The sequence below is a fragment of the Andrographis paniculata genome, unplaced genomic scaffold (genome assembly GCF_009805555.1).
Source record: "Andrographis paniculata isolate CXL003 unplaced genomic scaffold, ASM980555v1 Contig78END, whole genome shotgun sequence".
NCBI classification, from domain to species: Eukaryota; Viridiplantae; Streptophyta; class Magnoliopsida; order Lamiales; family Acanthaceae; genus Andrographis; species Andrographis paniculata.
Genome location: NW_026137615.1, coordinates 2697042 through 2715151, shown reverse-complemented (window position 1 = coordinate 2715151; position 18110 = coordinate 2697042). Strand labels below are relative to the sequence as shown.

Sequence of the window (18110 nt, the reverse complement as noted above, 5' to 3'; positions counted from 1 at the left end):
ACACAATGATTGATGAAAATTTTCGGCTATCTTCTTGTTGAATGATGGTCATTTCATTGCTTTTGGCCGGCCAAAGAATGTTGATCACTTGACGCGATATATTGTGCACGGACTCTCGAATATATACTCGTGTCGCTAATGATATTTCCTCACGAATAAAGACAATTGTCATTTGTTGTCCTCTACATGGAAAGCAACAGTTTTTCGATATGAATTATTTTGGATGAACGGCTCGTAGAGAGCGTTTGACAGTTTGTTGTTGTTCATTTCTTGATTTGCCCTATGAACAAACTATTTTTCCAAATGCAATTGCATATGTTGATAAGTCCCATTGGATATGTATACTATTTCCGGAGTTGAATAATAATATAAGTTGGAAATGATATGAATTTCGGTGTTGAATAAAGATTTAATAGACTGAATACAATATTCATGTCAACACATTTTTTTTTTCGAAAGAATTATGTGTTTTCCTCCTAAAGTAAATTGAGGATGGATGACCTCTGGGAAATCTCTCAGAGTGCGTATGATTACGGACAAGAGTAGTATACTGAAATAATTTGTGTTGAACTATGAAGCCAGTTTAATTCCAACACACTTGACAACATGGTTTGTGGGTCGCATTGTCACAGTATGTTAATTATGTTGATAAGAAAAATCAATTTCCAGCCTGAAACTCTTTTTAAGAGGATTTTTGAGTTTTTTGGTGACTCTATGCGAATTCTCGATGCAAAAAAATCAGAGAAAAATTAATACAAATTGCTTCGAGAACAGATTATTATTATTTTTTTAAAAAACAAAATTGACTTATTTTAATTCAAGATGAGTTACATTATTCTTGAAAAAAAAAAAATTGTATGTGACAATAAAAGAAAAGTAAAAAAATAGATGGAATTGATGAATATTGTTGACTTTTTTTTCGCCCATACCTATTTCTTTTATGACCAAAGTTATGTCGTAAAACTATTTTAATTCAAAATTTTTACTATTTAAATTTCAATTTAAAAATCAAACTCTAAACAAACACAACCTAATAGTCGTATTAAAACAATAAAATGATCATACTGTTACAAAAAAATATATATACTCTATTTGTTTAAACAGAAAATATCATTTTTATCATTTTTGTTCTATCTTACTAAAAAATATTATTTTCTTTAATATAGTAAAAGCAATCACACACTATTACCAAATTACTTTTTAATTTTTACATAAATTAAAAATATATCATTATACAATTATTCATACATAGAGTACAAAAGGATAATATTTAAATTATCTTATACACTTTTACTAATTAATAAAATATTATTATTTTTTAATTTATTATAAAATTTCAAAATACTCAATCCGTCCCGCTACAAGGTTGCCATTCGTTTTTTGCATGTTGATATTTGAATATTAATTATTATATAAAGACGTAGTTAAATCGATAAAAAAAAAGAGACAAGAATATGTTTATTAATATCTTATAATACTAATACAATGATATTTTTAGAGTAGATTATTCAAATATAAGGATATTTTTAATGTCAAGTACAATGACGCAAAAACCAAATGACAATCTTGCAACGGGACTATTAAATTTTGGTTTAAAGTATTATTTTCTACATAAAATATAAGTAACTGTGTAAATAATTATAAAAAATAATATTTTATATTAAATATTGAATTTTTGTAAGATAATAAAATATACTACTCCCTCGGTCCCAAATACGGTGTAGCAGTTGAGTTTGACATGAGAATTTAGGTGGCTAGTCTTAAATACGATAATCTAAATATTAAGTGATGTGATTAAGAGAGAAATATGCTGTTTATTTTTTTTTTTATTTGAATAATGTAATGAAATAAAAATAAATGTATATTTACATATTTATATAAATATATTTAATTATTTTAAAATTCAAAAATATTCAATAAATTTTGGACAAATAAAAGAAATTGTAAAATATTTGAAACAACAAGTATTATACTATATATATTGGTAATTACCACGAAAACAAAATAGCTAGAAGCACAAACACGCACTCTACCACTAGTGTGACTCAAACTAGCTAAATTGGTTCGGGCCGGGCCGACAGGACCGTCAAGATCGACACAAACAACTTACAATGATTGGTACTAAATTAAAAATGCTAACTAGGCCCATTAAATGAGCGGAAATAAGCCCAATTAAAAAAGCCCATAAAATTCCAATATAAACACCGCCTCTCAAAACCCTAATTTCAATTTAGGGTTTGCATTCCTACTGCCGAATCTCCAGATCGCGGCGTCTCTCCGCTCGTATTCTCCAGCAAACCCGAAAATGGCGACTCAGATCAGCAAGAAGCGAAAGGTATGTTTCAATGATCGATTCCGGATTCGTTCTTCGTCAATGTTTGATGATTTAGTTTTAAAATGAGCGGAATATTCGGTACAGTTTGTGGCCGATGGAGTGTTCTACGCGGAGTTGAATGAGGTGCTGATGCGCGAGCTCGCAGAGGATGGATACTCCGGTGTCGAAGTCAGGGTCACTCCAATGAGGACTGAGATCATCATCCGCGCCACGCGCACGCAGAACGTACTTGGTGATGATAAATCAATGCCCTTCCTGCACACTTTTTGGTTTTCCGTTTATGTTCATTTTTATTCGTATCATTTTGCAGAAAAATCACTTTTTAAGGTTAACAAGTTTTTTCTTAATCTTATACTTTAAAGGCGTGTTTGGTTGCTTTTTCTTGTGTGTGTGTGTTTGTTTTGGTTGCTTTTTTCAACTGTAATGCCATGCTTTATACATTAAATAGGATCTAGATTTGATGTATTTGAAGAGAAACGTTAATTTAGACTATATGTTGTCAAAAATATTAAAAATTGAAAGCACAGGCAAAAATCTAAGAAGTGTATTTTATTATCTCTGATTTATCTATTGATTGTGAATTTGTTGGATTTCGATAGGGGAGAAAGGGAGGAGGATTAGAGAGTTGACTTCTGTGGTACAAAAGAGGTTCAAGTTTGCAGAGAACTCTGTTGAGTTGTATGCAGAGAAGGTTAACAACAGGGGTCTCTGTGCCATTGCTCAGGCTGAATCTCTTAGATACAAGTTGCTCGGTGGCCTTGCTGTGAGACGGTAATAAAAATTAACTTGCTTTTCTTGGAATACTTCTGTTTTGTGTTTTTGGTTTTGATGCATTTGGGAGGGTGGTTTGAAGTAATGTTTTTGTATGAAAGTTGGGCGAAGGATATGAGTTCTTGGAGATAAACTAACAGATTGAATAGTAAGAAGATAGGTAAAAAATTGATTTTATTAAACACAATTGAGTCGATGAATATACTGCTTATGAAAACATGAATTGTAACTTAGATTTTTGTGTGTTTTGGATTAAAATTTTTTTAAATGGGGAAAATGTTTAAGGGCGTTGTGTATGAAATATGTGTTGGATATGATTTGTGCAACGATATTTGGGCTTTGAATTTTATTTTTGAGTGAAATATACAAGTTTGATGTCCATTGTGTCTTGGGGAAAATTTTTATGATTTGTTTAAACTGTTGTCATTATAAAATTGTTGTCCGACTATTGGAACATCTTTAATGGGTAAATGTGCTGTCTTGGAGGAAGCATTTCTTGGGTTGAAAATGGGTTAGAATAAATTTGAAATAAAATATTATCTTTATTTTTATTTAGGTAACATGTCATCCACAAAGCAATATTGGTGCTTCAATACCAACCTTTGTGTCGGATGATGACTACACTAATATATTTCTTCGTACAATAACATGGAGCTTATTTATCTTCATGCAATCGTCACGAAGAAAGTACATATTTTTAATTCCATATATTATTATTTGTTGGATATTTCTTAATGGAAATTCAAGCATGAACTTTCTCGTTATAATGCCCTAATGTGTGTGTATCCTAACATGATCAATAGAGTTCTATTGCAGCAAGATATTTCCTAATCTGATATTTAAATTATATTCAAAATCCTCCTGTTGTAACACTGCAAGTTTTGTCGAATTTCGATTTTCCTCAGTGCATGCTATGGTGTTTTGAGGTTCGTCATGGAAAGTGGCGCCAAGGGTTGTGAGGTACTATTTCTCCCAATAAAAATTATTCGCTTTGCCCCTCGACTCAACAAATTTCCTCTTACATTCTTATTAAACACAAATGGCATTCCAGGTCATTGTCAGCGGGAAGCTGAGAGCTCAGCGCGCCAAGTCAATGAAATTCAAAGACGGCTACATGATCTCTTCCGGCCAGCCGGTCAAAGAGTACATCGACTCTGCTGTCCGACATGTCCTCCTCCGACAGGTTCCCTACCAAAATTACATTTCTTGGAACCCTCTCAACCCCTTACACATTATAATTCGTTCATTCAATTTTTTTTCATCATTTACTATTTTCTCAGGGAGTTCTCGGCATCAAGGTTAAAATCATGCTCGACTGGGACCCCAAAGGTAAATTTGGCCCGACTACTCCTCTTCCAGATCTCGTCACCATTCATACCCTGAAGGAAGACGATTTCATTATTCCGGCCCCTGTACTGCCCCCGGCTGAAATCGAGCTCCAAGCTTAGGGCTTTTTTGGATCGGACCTGAACTAAATGTGTTGTTGACAAGTCTTGAGAGGTAACTATCTATATGATTTTTAATGTTTAAAAAGGGCAGATTTTGTGTGGCACAATTTTCGCATTTGTCTGTAGCTGCTTTTGGATTCAATATTACCTGCTTTTGCATACTCTTTAATTTAGATAATTTTGGGCGTTATTTTATTTTGAAAAGGTGTTTTTTTTTTTTTTTTTATTGAGTTTTGGGTAGAATTTTGAAATTTGCATGTTATTTTGATTAATAATATGAACAAATTTAATTTTACATATATTAAAACTTACTCCATAATTTAGAATGATTCCTGTCTGGCATGTTGGGTTTTAGATTTTGATGAAGTTAGGATTTTGATATAAATTATTATGTCATGTGATATATATATATATGCACTCTTTCTAATCTTAAAAGGTTAGTCATTTTTTTATTTTGTGTTGGTAATTTTTCTAATTTAGTAATTGTATTATCTATTTAATATAGTAAATGTTTTTTTAATTTATATTATATTATATAAATGTTATTATTTTTATATTTTACAATATTAATAGAAATATTTTTGTTTTTTTATTATAACTCATTGTAATATTATTTTACCAAAGTTTATGCGCAAAACGTAAAACCCTAATCTTATAGAAAATAGGGGTGTGGATGTTTTTTATTTTACATAATACGGTCTTAGTAAAAATAAGTTATTTTTTAATAAACTATTAAACTAAATTTAATTTAATTTAATATTTCATTTTTAATTATTCAGACTACTTTGATGTAATTTTACGTAAGAAAATATATTTGATTTAGGTTTTGCTCACTTTTATGGAACGAGAAGAATCATTTTCAATGAAATTATATGTTTTCTTAAGAAAGTAGTATTTAGAAAACAAAATTAAATATAATATCCAATCACAATTTATTTTATCTAAAAAAATCAAATCTGTAAGAAAAAGATACACGTGTATATTGCGTGGTTCGAGTTTTTTTGACCTTTTATGTTTATACCCAATACTAAATGAAACATAAATGGTATTCCCTCTTTCTCCAACACCGTGGGATATTTTTGTTTGACACGAGAATTTAGGTGGATTATTTGTTTTTTAATTTGAGTGATGTGATGGGATAAAGTGAAGTGTATATTAATATATATATAACAATATTATTAATTATTTCTAAATTTGGAATTGTGGTAAGTTTGGAACAAATAAAAAAGAAAATATTACAGGGTGTTTGAGACGGAAGGAGCACCTCTTTTTTTAGAAAAATTTTAAGGCAATAGTAATCAATTTCACAATAAAATATACGAAATATGCTTTAGATATTTATACTAAAACATATTTTCCTACACATATGTTTTTAGTGACAAATATTTCATAAATGCACAATTAAAAATTTTAAATGGCAATGACTTGTGTTTATAGTTGTGTCAAAAATTTTGATTCAATTTTTGTTATTTTTTTGTTAGGTTGTTATATTATGTTAATTTTATTGATTATAGTGTAATATATATGATTAGAATTAATCCTACGATCTATTTATTATTTGATTTATGTCAACTCATCTGCATAATCGAATTGAAATATTTATCCAAGTTCAATTATTTTGTATATGGTCATCAATTTTTGGGAGCTTTAATTAAAATATTATACTCCCCGTCCCAATACAATAGTCTTATTTTATAAATAATTACATCATTATAAAATTACCTTTATTTTTTTATTTTTATTATACAATTGCAATTACTTTTTACATTAATACATTCACAATCTTTTATCCGTACTTTTTATCCATTATTAATATAATATCAATATTTTTTAAATCTTGTGCCCAACCAAATTAAAACTATATTTATGAGACGGAGGGAGTAGTAAATACTTTACTATCTAAGTTTTTTTTTTCAAAAATTTCAAAAACTTACTACAATAAAGTACATAAAGCACTCATACAATAATGAACATGATTATCAAATATTCAAAATTTTACTATATTCAAAATATTTCAAAATTTTCAAAATTTTCCTATGGCAAAATATATAAAGAACTAAAACAATAATCAATCATAGTTACGGAACTAAAAATATAATTGGTTGACAGTACCAAAAGTCCAAAAGTGCTTCCTCGCCTCTAAACATTGACATAGCTGAGCTGAACTTCTTGAGGGAGCAAACGGTACCTAATGCCGACCTCCTCGAGGATCTTCTTGAGCTCAAGCACGAGCTCGGATCTTCGATTGCCTCTTTCTCCAGAATTTTGAAAATTTATCGTATGGCTAACGTAGAGGGCCATTATCAATTTGTTCACATCCACAATTTCCTTTAACTGCACGCTGTGATTCGGGCTCCAAAGCTGAGGTTTACTCTCCAAATATCTGAAAATGTCATTGAAAAATAATATGCGCGACTTTTATCAACACTCGAAACCTGTTGTCGATAAATTCATTACGTTGTAGCGAAATCTTGAAGAAGATAGTAGCTGTGAACCATGCATCATGTAGTCTAAATTTACACAAATAATATGTATGCTCATCTAAATTTAGACTAGCATTGTTCATCAAATCATGAAACTATCGTATCAAATATTTCTTTTTTATTTTTTTATTTACTGTATTACTAAAAAATAGATTCACTTTTCAATACGACATTGTATTGAATGCTATTTCAATTTAATAAAATTATTCCTTCGTTCCAAGTACAATGTCCATTATCCTATTTTTGTCAATCTCATATAATTTATTTATTTATTTTTTAAAATATAATTATACACTTTAATCACATTTTAAAATTTATAATTTATAATTTTTAAATTCTAATTAATTATTTACTTCATATGGGTCGGAGAGAGTACTATTTTAAAAAGTTCAATATTACTGCATTAAAATACATATTTTTACCCTATTTAAATCCCAAGCTTCCAAGTTCACCAGCCACACATGATTTGCCTAGAGTAACTCATGTCATGTCAGTTTTCGCTTCTAATCGTATCGTAATCTTAATCTATAATTATTTTTATTAATATATTTTTAACTATTTATTAAATTCCCCTCATGTCCGGTGATGGAGTATATACTTATAACACATTTTTGGAAGACAGAACTCGAACATATTTTTAAAAGACGGAGAGAGTAACGAAGTTTATAAAAAAGAAGCGAGGGTACGTACGCTTTTATCTTGGATTTCAAGGCGGCAATGCTCTCGACTGAGGTGAAAAAATCGACAGCAAAGTCGATAGAGTCGCCCATCTCGGGGCTCCGGTTGTAGTTGCTGATAGGTTTCGTGGCAAGAACCGAATTCGGATAATACATTTTCTCGTTGTTCGGTTTCAGGAAGACCGTGCTCAATATGTTCATCTCGTCCACAACCATCTACAAACACAAGATCGATTAATGTAGGGACTAAATAGGTAATCAAATAAGCTGCAACATTATGCTGACAACACCTCAAATATAGATAGTCAATCCACATGTCACATGCTCCTTCCGTCCTATATAAATTGTCTATATTTTCTATTTCTGTTCCTCTCAAATTTGTTCTTTTTTTTTAAAAAAATATATTGATATATTTTAATTATATTTTAAATTTTTTATAATTTACTCCCTTCAATCCTACCTAATTTTTCCATGGTCTCTCCCACATAATTCATATTTTTTTTAAAATATAATTATACCCTTTAATTACATTTTAAAATTCATAATTTATAAATTTTTTATTTTAATTAAATTATATTATTTTTAATCTATAATTATTTTCATTAAATCATAATTATTTTTACTAATACACTTTCTAAGTACTTTCTAATTACATAATATTTAAAACTCCGTGCTCGAGCTAAGGTGGACAAATTAGCTGGGACGGAGAAAGTATAATTTATAATTTTCTTAATCTTAATTAAATTATTTAATTATTTTAATTTTAATCTTAATTTATAATTATTTTTATTATATAAGAATTATTTTTATTAATACGTTTCTTAGTTACTTACTAATTATACTCTACCTAAATTTCTGTATCTATATTAACCCAAGCCGTATATCTGGGACGGAGGGGGTACTATATGTTCATATAGTAAAGTGTACTATATGTTCATATAGTAAAGTATGAACTATCAATACATAGTTTCAACTAACTCAGATACATGTGTTAATAGAAATTATATATAAGTCCGTTTATTTTTTCGTGTACTTATTAGATCGGCATATTGTTGAGTACTTCTAATCAGCACCTTAACCGTTCTTGCGTGGATATAATTAAAACTTAAGAATTCGATCGGTTACCTGTTCTCCGTCGACGACGCAACGATCCCCGACGTCGAAGGGGTGCGTGACGAATACGAATATGATGGCTTCGAACACCATCTTAGCAGTGTTGCCGAACATGAAGACTATGAGGAGAATCTGCGACGAAATGAAGACCAACACTTTTGTCGTGGCGATTTCCATCACAAGTAACCAAACTATGATTATCACGACGAGTATGAGCCCCGAAGCGAGCTTGTTTAGCTCCTCTATAGCTGTTTTGGCGTCGTTTAGAGACACTGCTAAGTATTTTCGCTCGTTGTAGGCCTTTACGACCCAGTTCCGGAAGGATGATTTCTTGATCCGTCGTGATTCCGCCGCGCCTTCGAAGAGCGGGAACGCGTTGTCAACTTCCGCTTTAGGCATGAATTGAAGAAGATCATCCTCGTCGATGTACCTAATTCATTCGAAAATCAATCGCTAAATTACTCTGAGGATATACTCATTTTTGCTATATATGTATATATTTAAGGTGCTTGATGAGAATATACAGCAAAAACTGTACGATACGGTCAAGATTTCAATCCGATTATGTATACGAGTTAACACGAATCTGATACGATAAATAACGAGTCGGGTTAGAGATTCGACACGACAATCCGATTAAAATATATTTATTATATATGTAAAATAATTATAATTTGATAATTAGCTCACATATTAATTTAAACTAAGTTCAATTTTAAATAATTCAACCTAATTCATTATATATATTACACTATAACCAACAAAAACTAACATAATACAACAACAAAAAATAATTGAATTTGAATTAAGAATTTTGAGTTAATTATGTATACGGGTTAACACGAATTCGGCACAATAATAAACGTGTCAATACGAACCTGACACGACAATAAATGGGTTGGGTTAGAGTTGAGTTGCTTAACTCGTTTAAAGCATTCAACCCACAGGATAATAAACGGTTCATGTTTAGGGTTGAGTTATTCAACCTATTTAAAATATTCAACCCGACTCGATAATAAACAGGTCGGGTTAGGATTGAGTTATTTAACCCGTTTATAGTATTCAACCCGATACGATAATAAACGGGTCGAGTTAGAGTTGAGATATTTAATCCATTTGAAGTATTCAACCCCGACAACCCATTGCCAACTCTAAGAATATATCCCTTTTTCGTACCCGGAAAAGCACTTGTTTCGGCGTAAGTAGAATGATAACAATGGAGATTAGAACACATTATACCGACATATCGATTACCAAAATTTAATAGGCGAATGCAAATTTAGAACAGAACGTAAGGATTTCTTACTTTTGACCATGTTTCGCGACATTCTTGAATATTCTATTCGCAGCATCCCTTGCCTCAACCTCATTCGTAATAACTTTTGGCTCATCTTCGATGCTCTCGTCAAGAACCTCGGATATGGACAGCAAATCGGAGTCCCTTATCACTTTAATCAGCCCTCCAATAGTCCACGCCGAAACTTTCTCCCTTTTCATCTTATGCAACTTATCGACATTGATCACCTCTGTTTTCTTCTCCCCGGTTGTCCCTTTGTTGAAACTCAACTGACCACTGATCCTCGAACCATCGATTCCAGCCATTGGAGGCCCCGAGAGCACCTGAAGAAGATACTGATGAAATACAGATTCTTGGATTCGATCAAAGTAGGTTCTCACATGGAACGACGAAGCTACTAGTTTAACCAAAAGAGTTTTGATCATCCATAGAACTGCCCCGATTAGAGTGGATATGATTCCTCTTGTTATGTAGTTCAACACCTTCTTCGTGTTCTTCGATCTTTTGACACCTCGATTTATCAGCAATGACCATGTTAGGAGAATCAAGGCTAGCCATATGACGATTCGGATGCTCTTTTTCATGCCGAATACGAAATACAGAACCTTCTTCTTCAGCAAGAAGTTTTTCTCAATTAGGAAAACTAGAATTTCACTCAACCATTCTGTGAACAAATGGCCGCAGAAGATTACCAATACCAACACACACCATTTCCATGGCTGCAAACTCCAAATGTGGAAATCCTTCAATGTGTTTATGGTTTTACTTGCTATCAAAACAGTCATTATGGTTATGAACGCAATCCATTCGATTATAGCGATTACCTTCACTTTCTTACCTCGTTTGCCTTTGTCGATTTTGAGATTTTCTGTTTTGTAGACCTCATTGTCGTCGTCTTCGTCGTCTTCATCGTGTGATATCAGAGGCGTTTTCGGCGTTACTGGAGCTGATTGCTTCGGAGTTTCGGATTTGGAAGGCATTGAAGGTGAAACAATTCCAGGTGAGTTTCTTAATGGCGATTTTGAAGGAGCGATTTGAGGAATCTCTGTAATCTTCGTGTTGCTCGGATATGGCGGTTCGGCGATTCGAGACTTAGGCTTTGAATATGCAGATTTCGTCAGAGATCGGCGGCGTGCGGCAGGAGCAACCGGTGGCTTCGCCGGGTAATCCGCCGGAGCTGGAACTGAAACCCTAGCACTGTTTTGAATCGTCGTCTCCGCCGGAGCAGAAAGTTCTGAAAGCTCCAGATTAGAGATCTCCGATGTCGATTCCGATGCTCGATCTGTTCCTCGGGAGCCTGGAGCTTTGATCTCCACCACAACATCAGAAATCCCTTCCTTCACCTTCCGCAACACTTCACTTTCCATTGCAACCGAATCGAAAAAAAAAAATGCCAAAAAATAAGATACCTTCACTCCTCTAGCAATTCAAATTCCTCACAACCGCCAAGTTCTAGCCCCAATTTTACGGAAGCTCGTCTCCCCGATGATCGATCTTCCAAATTGTGGTCACCAATCACCACAAATCCACCGTAATCCAGAAATGCACTGCAATAATATACTCGATTCAACATTTTTTTAGCTGGATTGGCAGTCAAACTTGGATCAAATTCAAAATTGGTCGATTTTCAAACAGCTACTCCGCCATTAACTGTAGAATGAAGAATATTATTGTTTTCAGCAACTTGGCGAGTTGTTGAGCTTAGACAGCGACGCCGTATATATACTAGTCCATTTTTCGTAGTATTTTTTAGAAGCTCCCGGGACTCGCTATTTTTTTAAAGTTATCGACCGAAAATCTCTAGGATCTTGTAAAATCAACGGTGTGGATTCATCCGGTGTTGGGTCCATGGAGCTGAGGATGTATTTCCATATTTAGTTGAATGATTAAGAAATTTATTAATAATAAAAAATAAATAACATTACATGCATCCAACACCAAATTACATCAAAGAATTTTTATTTTTTATTTTTATTTTTGTGTGTTTTTAAATTTATTTTACATTATTGAATATACTATTTTTATTCAAATTACATGCATCCAACACCAAAGTCAAAATAAAAGTAAGTAAAAGAACTAAAAAGAAATAAGATTGTCGTAATAATATTTCTAATAAACATGTGTTAAATGAGATTTATTTTTTAAAAAAAACAAAATTAAAAAAGAAAACACAAAAATACGTCTATATATTGACATATATAATATGTAATTTGTTTTAATTTTTTTTTTTAAATAAAAATAATAATACGGTAGTTATTTGATAATGTGAATATTGAACACATAAAATACATATACAAATGCTATAATATATTCGAACTTATATATATTTATATTTTTTTATAAAAGAATATTAACTTTTTATTGTTAAATACCATATCAAAAATTATAAATAAATAAAAAAAAAATCAAATAAACACACCCACCTAACAAATTGGTAAAATTGTTCATAACTTCTCCATAGTTTTAAAATTCAGCATGGGCCCGTGCAATTTTAAATTAAATAAAAAATTTACGCTCAATTTAAAAAATTACAGGGAAGCTGTGGACCTAAAATTTCTATTATTCAAAACTGAACTGAACTGAATTTTGAATTTGATTAGTTATATGATGCGATATAAATAAGGATTGATGTGATGTTTTGAATTTAAATTAATTTTTAATATAATATAAAAAATAAAAAATAGGTATTTGATTTGATGTTTTCAAAAGAAAAAAATTGGATAAATAGTATATTTGGGGGAAAACCCCAAACAAGTGTTTATTCGTGAATTTTTGGTGTGAATTTACTAATATTTTAATTTTTTTAAAAAAATTATAAACTAACATTTTTTATTTATTATATTAAATTTAAGCTTATACTCAAAATATTATATTAATATATATTATATTAAATAATTATTCTAATTATGTTGTTACACTGATTATATCTTAAATTTAGGGATATAATTTAGATATTATATTCTAAATTTTAGAGATAGGATTTGGATATTATTGACGTTGACTTAAGCTATAAATATCAATGTATTCTCACTTTAATATGTGTCTGTGTATTTTATAATAAAATTTATGGCTTGGCAGTGCCTCAGTTGTGATCGAACTGGGTTACCAAATTCTTCGTGTTCTTTTATTCTTTTGTCTTTGTTATCTCATCTTGATTTCGATTTCTTGGAATTTCCGTAATAAGTGGTATTGGAGCCTGGTTAGTTGGTAGGGTGGATTTAGAGGAATCGGACATTGGGTCGTTGTGGGAATCCCTTGTGACCTGCTGATGTGCCTTGTGTCGAAAGTCTCCTGGCGATATTGAGTCGGTCCCGACTGGTAGGTCAGGCAGCAGGTCCCTTGTGATAGGCGGTGCAAGGTTGCCAATAAGGGTTTTGGAAAACGCAGCGGGGAGGAGATATCCGATGTGCTCTCATATCAAGTGAACTTTAGGTTTGTTTGTGGGAGTCAAGATAGATGAAGTCGAGTACGAGAAGATCGACATGAAGACGATGAGTGCGGTTCGACTAACCCTTTAGGAGAATGTCTCGGCTGAATTTAGATCTGAGGCAAAAGGAAATGGTGAAGATTAAGAATGGTCAAAGTTGAAGCCGAAGAACATGGACAAGGAATATGCATGTGAGGTGGTATGTTGGAACTGCAAGGGCACTTGAAACGACAGTGCAGGGCGCTGGAGAAAGACCAGGGTTCGACAATCGCAGCGGAGGAGATATCCAATGCGCTATTTTACTCGTCAACAGTCCAATAGAGTCATGAATTTTGGTCTCAGCAGTGTATTCCACTCATGCAGTGATTCGGGAATCACGGAATCCTACACTACAGGTAATTTTGTTGTTGTTTATCTTGCAGATGATAAGAACTAAAAGTTGTAGGTAAAGGGATGGTTCGAATCGGAACACCAAATGATGGGGAGTGGAGACTGAATGATGTGAAACATGGTCATGGGTCTAAAACGGAATCTGATTTCCGTGGGACAATTGGATGATGTAGGTTACTCGACAATTTTTTAAACTAAGTCGTGCAAGGTAACTCAAGGATCCATTGTGGTGGCCCAAGGGAGAAGAGATGGATCTCTCTACATGACGAAAATCATGCAAGACGAAATCAATTCCGTGGCCATAAATAATGACACAAATTTATGGCATTTTCGTCTCGGACACATGAGCGAGAAGAGGATAGGGAAGCTCATGTCAAAAGGAAAATTGTCAGGTCTCAAGTCTGTCGATATTGGAGTATGCGAGGACTGTATCTTTGGAAAGCAACAAAAGGTGGCGTTCTCAAATGGTGGGAGAGACTGGAAAATGAAAAGTTGGAGTTGGTTCATACGGACATACGGGAACCAGCTTTTGTATCGACCCTTTGAGGCTTACAGTACTACACCGCGGTCATTGACGACGTTACAAGGGAGATATGAGTATATTTCCTTAAGTGTAAATATGATGCTTTTGATACCTTTAAGAGGTGGAAAACACGTATAGTGGGAGTAGTGAGCCGATTTTTTAGCAATCCTGAAAGATAGTCTAATGTGGTGACCTTAGATGAGTTCAGACTGTGTTCAACTTCAATTGGCCTTGACGAGTGAAGAAGGAGACTTGGTGTTGTCATTGCTGATGGAGTATAATGTTGAAGTAGAAGATGTAATCAGTTTTCAAGTGGGAGATTGTTGAGATACGAAACTTTATTATATCCTAAAATTTAGGGATATAATTTAGATATTATATTCTAAATTTTAAGGATATGATTTGGATATTATTGGCATATACTTAGACTATAAATATCCATGTATTCTCACCTTAACATATGCGATCGAACTGAATTACCAAATTCTTGTGTTCTTTTATCTTTATTATCTTATCTTGATTTCCTGAAATTTTCGTAACAAATTCAAGATTTTATTATAATAATTGTGTTTTTCTTATGCGACTTGAAAATTTTAAATTTAGATTTAATATTAAAATAAGGTATAATAAAATATTTTAGGAAAAAATAATTTTTTTTTAAATATAAAATTCAAATACTAAAAATTTAATACTAGTATTGAGATGCAGAAACACAACAGAGTAAAATTTATACTCCTATAAATATACAGTAAAAACAAATTCTAAAAAAAAAAATTGCCTGAAAGCAGACAAAAACAAGCCCCAAGAATACAGCTGTTTGCGGTTTAGTTTTTTTTTTTTGTTTTAAATGCACTTGACACGCTGTAAAAAAAAGAATTTGTATTTTAAAAAAAAACACATTACCTAAATTTTCGAAATCTGCCACAACATCGATCATCCAAACGCGGCCTAATTATTAATAACCAATATTCAATTCACAACATCGCTCTCCATTTTCCCATCCGAAAAAAGTAAAAATAAAATAAAATATTTAAAAAAAAAAACAGGAAAAAAAATAACCAGGCAAACCCTCCGATCCTCTCCTCCGCCATGGTCGACCCTCCCACCACCGCTCCTTCTCCCCCCTCGCCGCCGCCGCCGTCAATCATGCCGATGTTCTACTACTCTCTCATCATAATCGCCACCGTCGCCGGTCTCCTCGCGCTCTACAACCTCATAACCATGAAATGCGGCACTTACTCCTCGGATCACCGCCGCTTCCCCGGTCCAAGCCGCTACCTAAGCCGGAGATCTATTTCCACCTTCAAATACAAGCAGGACGCCGGCGGAGGCGGCGGCGGCGGAGGCACCGCCACCGCCACCTCCTCCACCGCCGCCTACACCGACAACGAATGCGTCGTCTGCCTATCGGCGTTCGAAGACGGCGAGGAATTGAAACGCCTACCTAATTGCAACCATACCTTCCATGCTCCGTGCATCGATATGTGGCTATATTCGCACACCGACTGTCCTCTCTGCCGCACTCCTGTCGCACCTCCGCCGCCGCCTCCTCCCCCGGAGCTCCGCCGCGACGCTCTTCTCGGTCCGGTGGTTCTCGTTTAGCCCCCAAATAAGGTAAAAAACCAATCGATTTTGATTAGGTCAAAATTGGATCGGCGGGATAATTGGGGGCACGGATTTTTTATTTTTATTTTTAATTTTTTTTTTTTCATTTTTTTTCATTTTTTTGGCACCGATTTTCCGTGCAACCTTCTGGAATCTTCCTGCGCTTGGGTTTGGGGTGCGTGCCTGCCGCGTGCGTGTACATTTTTTTTTTTTTATTTTTTTAAAATTTTAAATTTGGTTAATTATTCGAAAATTCGCGTGCGTGAGTGTGAGTACGGTGGTGATCATGAGATTCTTCTGCTGTGAATTTGTTTTTACCTTTTTACCCTTTTTACCATTCTTTAGTCGAGGGGGCCAGTAAGATTGGTACACGTGTCATTTTATGCGTACACGTGGATCGTGATTTAAGAGAGGTTGTTAAAGAAAATGTCAGCATGTAGGGTTTTGACGATTTGTACGAGGTTTTGGATCTACGGTTGGTTAGGGGAAAGTAAAAAAAAAGAAAGATTCTAATTTTACGGTTTTAGGTTAAAATTGGAAGTATTGTGAATGAATTGGATAAATGTAAGAATATGGGATCCAATGGACTAGATTCGAAGAAGAAGAAGGGGTTAAAATGGTAAATGTAGCTCGATTTTGTTAAAATTTGAAGAAAAAAATGGGTGAAAATGGTAAATGTAATTTCTTCGGGTTTGTTTTGATGTTCGGGTGACGTAAAAAAATAATAATAATAAAGTGGGATTGATTCGACAAAATACGCAAAAGACAACAAGCGAAAATAACGAGTGTAACTTATTTTTGTTAGGTAGATGGGGTACGGTAAAAAAAAATAAAGAAAATGACTAGTATAGCCCGTTTTGTTGAGTCGATGGGGCGAGGGTGAAAAGGAAGAAAATGTGGTAAAATTTAAAAACAAAATACGAGTGAAAAAAAAATATTATGAGGTAAAGAACTAAAAAATTCGAAAAAAATACATAAAAATGACGAGGGCAGCAATTTTTTCTTAAGTGGGTGTTAGTTAGGGGAAAGTCGATATATTTTAAATTCGACCAGAGTTCGAGAATTCGTTGCAATCTTGCTAATTTTAGAATAGCAAGGCCGGAATCGATGACGATAACAATGACGACTATCGGCGTGAGATGGGCCCCGCAAGGGACGGTCGATTTGGCGTGGTCATGAATTTCATTTACGTTTTTCGGTCGAGTCTGTCATATGAAATTTATCGAAAGTGTCGTTTTCCGACTGACGTAGTTTGTAGGTTATTGCGCTCGGCTTTGGGTTATTTGAATTACGATGGTTTGTTGTTTTCAAAAAATTGTTGAGTATTTTTGAAGTACGCTACGATGGCTACTACTAAATGTGATGATTTTGTGACACAATGGACGGTAGAGATTCGTCCGCCGTCAAGCATCAACGGCCAAGATGACTTCCGCTTTGAGATTTACGACGACGTGAATTGGAAATTTTGATTATTTTTACAAAATAATGAAAATTTAATGTATCCTAAAAATAGATTGCTTCATTTGTAACTTTATACACTTTTTGTACAATTTTTTGCTAACTTCGAAGAGTTTTGTTTCTTCTCGAAATCTTTCTAATTATTAAATGACTTTTGTACAATTTTTTGCTTAACTTCGAAGAGGTTTACATATATATTTTTAATTTATTATTATTATTTATTAGTTTTTTTTTATCATGTTTTTATTATTAATAAATAATTTATTTAAAAAATGTTAAAACTTATATTTATTTTTATATTATATGAAAAATTAATTATACATTATATCAAATTAATACTTCCTCCGTCCAATTTCTATTGTCCTAAAGTATATTTGCACGATTTTTTAGGTAATTGTCTTTTTGTTAGAAATTGACAAATTTGCCCTTAATTGTATGGTAAAAATTAAAAATAATAAATGAATGAAGGGTAAAAATGTAAAATTTGTGTTTAAGAAAAGAAAACATGACAATAGTTGTTGGACGTCCCAAATAAGAAAGTAGGACATTAATTTGTTGACGGAGGGAGTATATATTTAGGGTG

At 33.0% G+C, this 18110-nt stretch overlaps 3 protein-coding genes across 3 annotated transcripts; 2 read left to right on the top strand and 1 right to left on the bottom strand.

Moving 5' to 3' along the window:
- The first annotated feature begins 2218 nt into the window (after positions 1-2218).
- LOC127239913 (40S ribosomal protein S3-3) lies at positions 2219-4749 on the top strand. The gene is made up of 6 exons (XM_051258293.1): positions 2219-2335; positions 2420-2567; positions 2935-3106; positions 4012-4066; positions 4158-4289; positions 4387-4749. Exons 1-6 carry the CDS (start codon positions 2306-2308, stop codon positions 4552-4554), a joined length of 705 nt encoding a protein of 234 aa, XP_051114250.1. The 5' UTR covers positions 2219-2305; the 3' UTR covers positions 4555-4749.
- Positions 4750-6452: 1703 nt separating this feature from the next.
- LOC127239783 (mechanosensitive ion channel protein 10-like) lies at positions 6453-11898 on the bottom strand. Its single transcript, XM_051258100.1, has 4 exons — positions 10134-11898; positions 8840-9257; positions 7728-7930; positions 6453-6937 (listed from the first exon to the last, which is right to left on the bottom strand). The coding sequence occupies exons 1-4, from the start codon at positions 11489-11491 to the stop codon at positions 6694-6696; spliced, it is 2223 nt and encodes a 740-aa protein (XP_051114057.1). The 5' UTR covers positions 11492-11898; the 3' UTR covers positions 6453-6693.
- Positions 11899-15452: 3554 nt separating this feature from the next.
- On the top strand, positions 15453-17646 carry LOC127239784 (E3 ubiquitin-protein ligase EL5-like). Its single transcript, XM_051258102.1, has 2 exons — positions 15453-16078; positions 17459-17646. The coding sequence occupies exon 1, from the start codon at positions 15554-15556 to the stop codon at positions 16064-16066; it is 513 nt and encodes a 170-aa protein (XP_051114059.1). The 5' UTR covers positions 15453-15553; the 3' UTR covers positions 16067-16078; positions 17459-17646.
- The last annotated feature ends 464 nt before the right edge of the window (positions 17647-18110 follow it).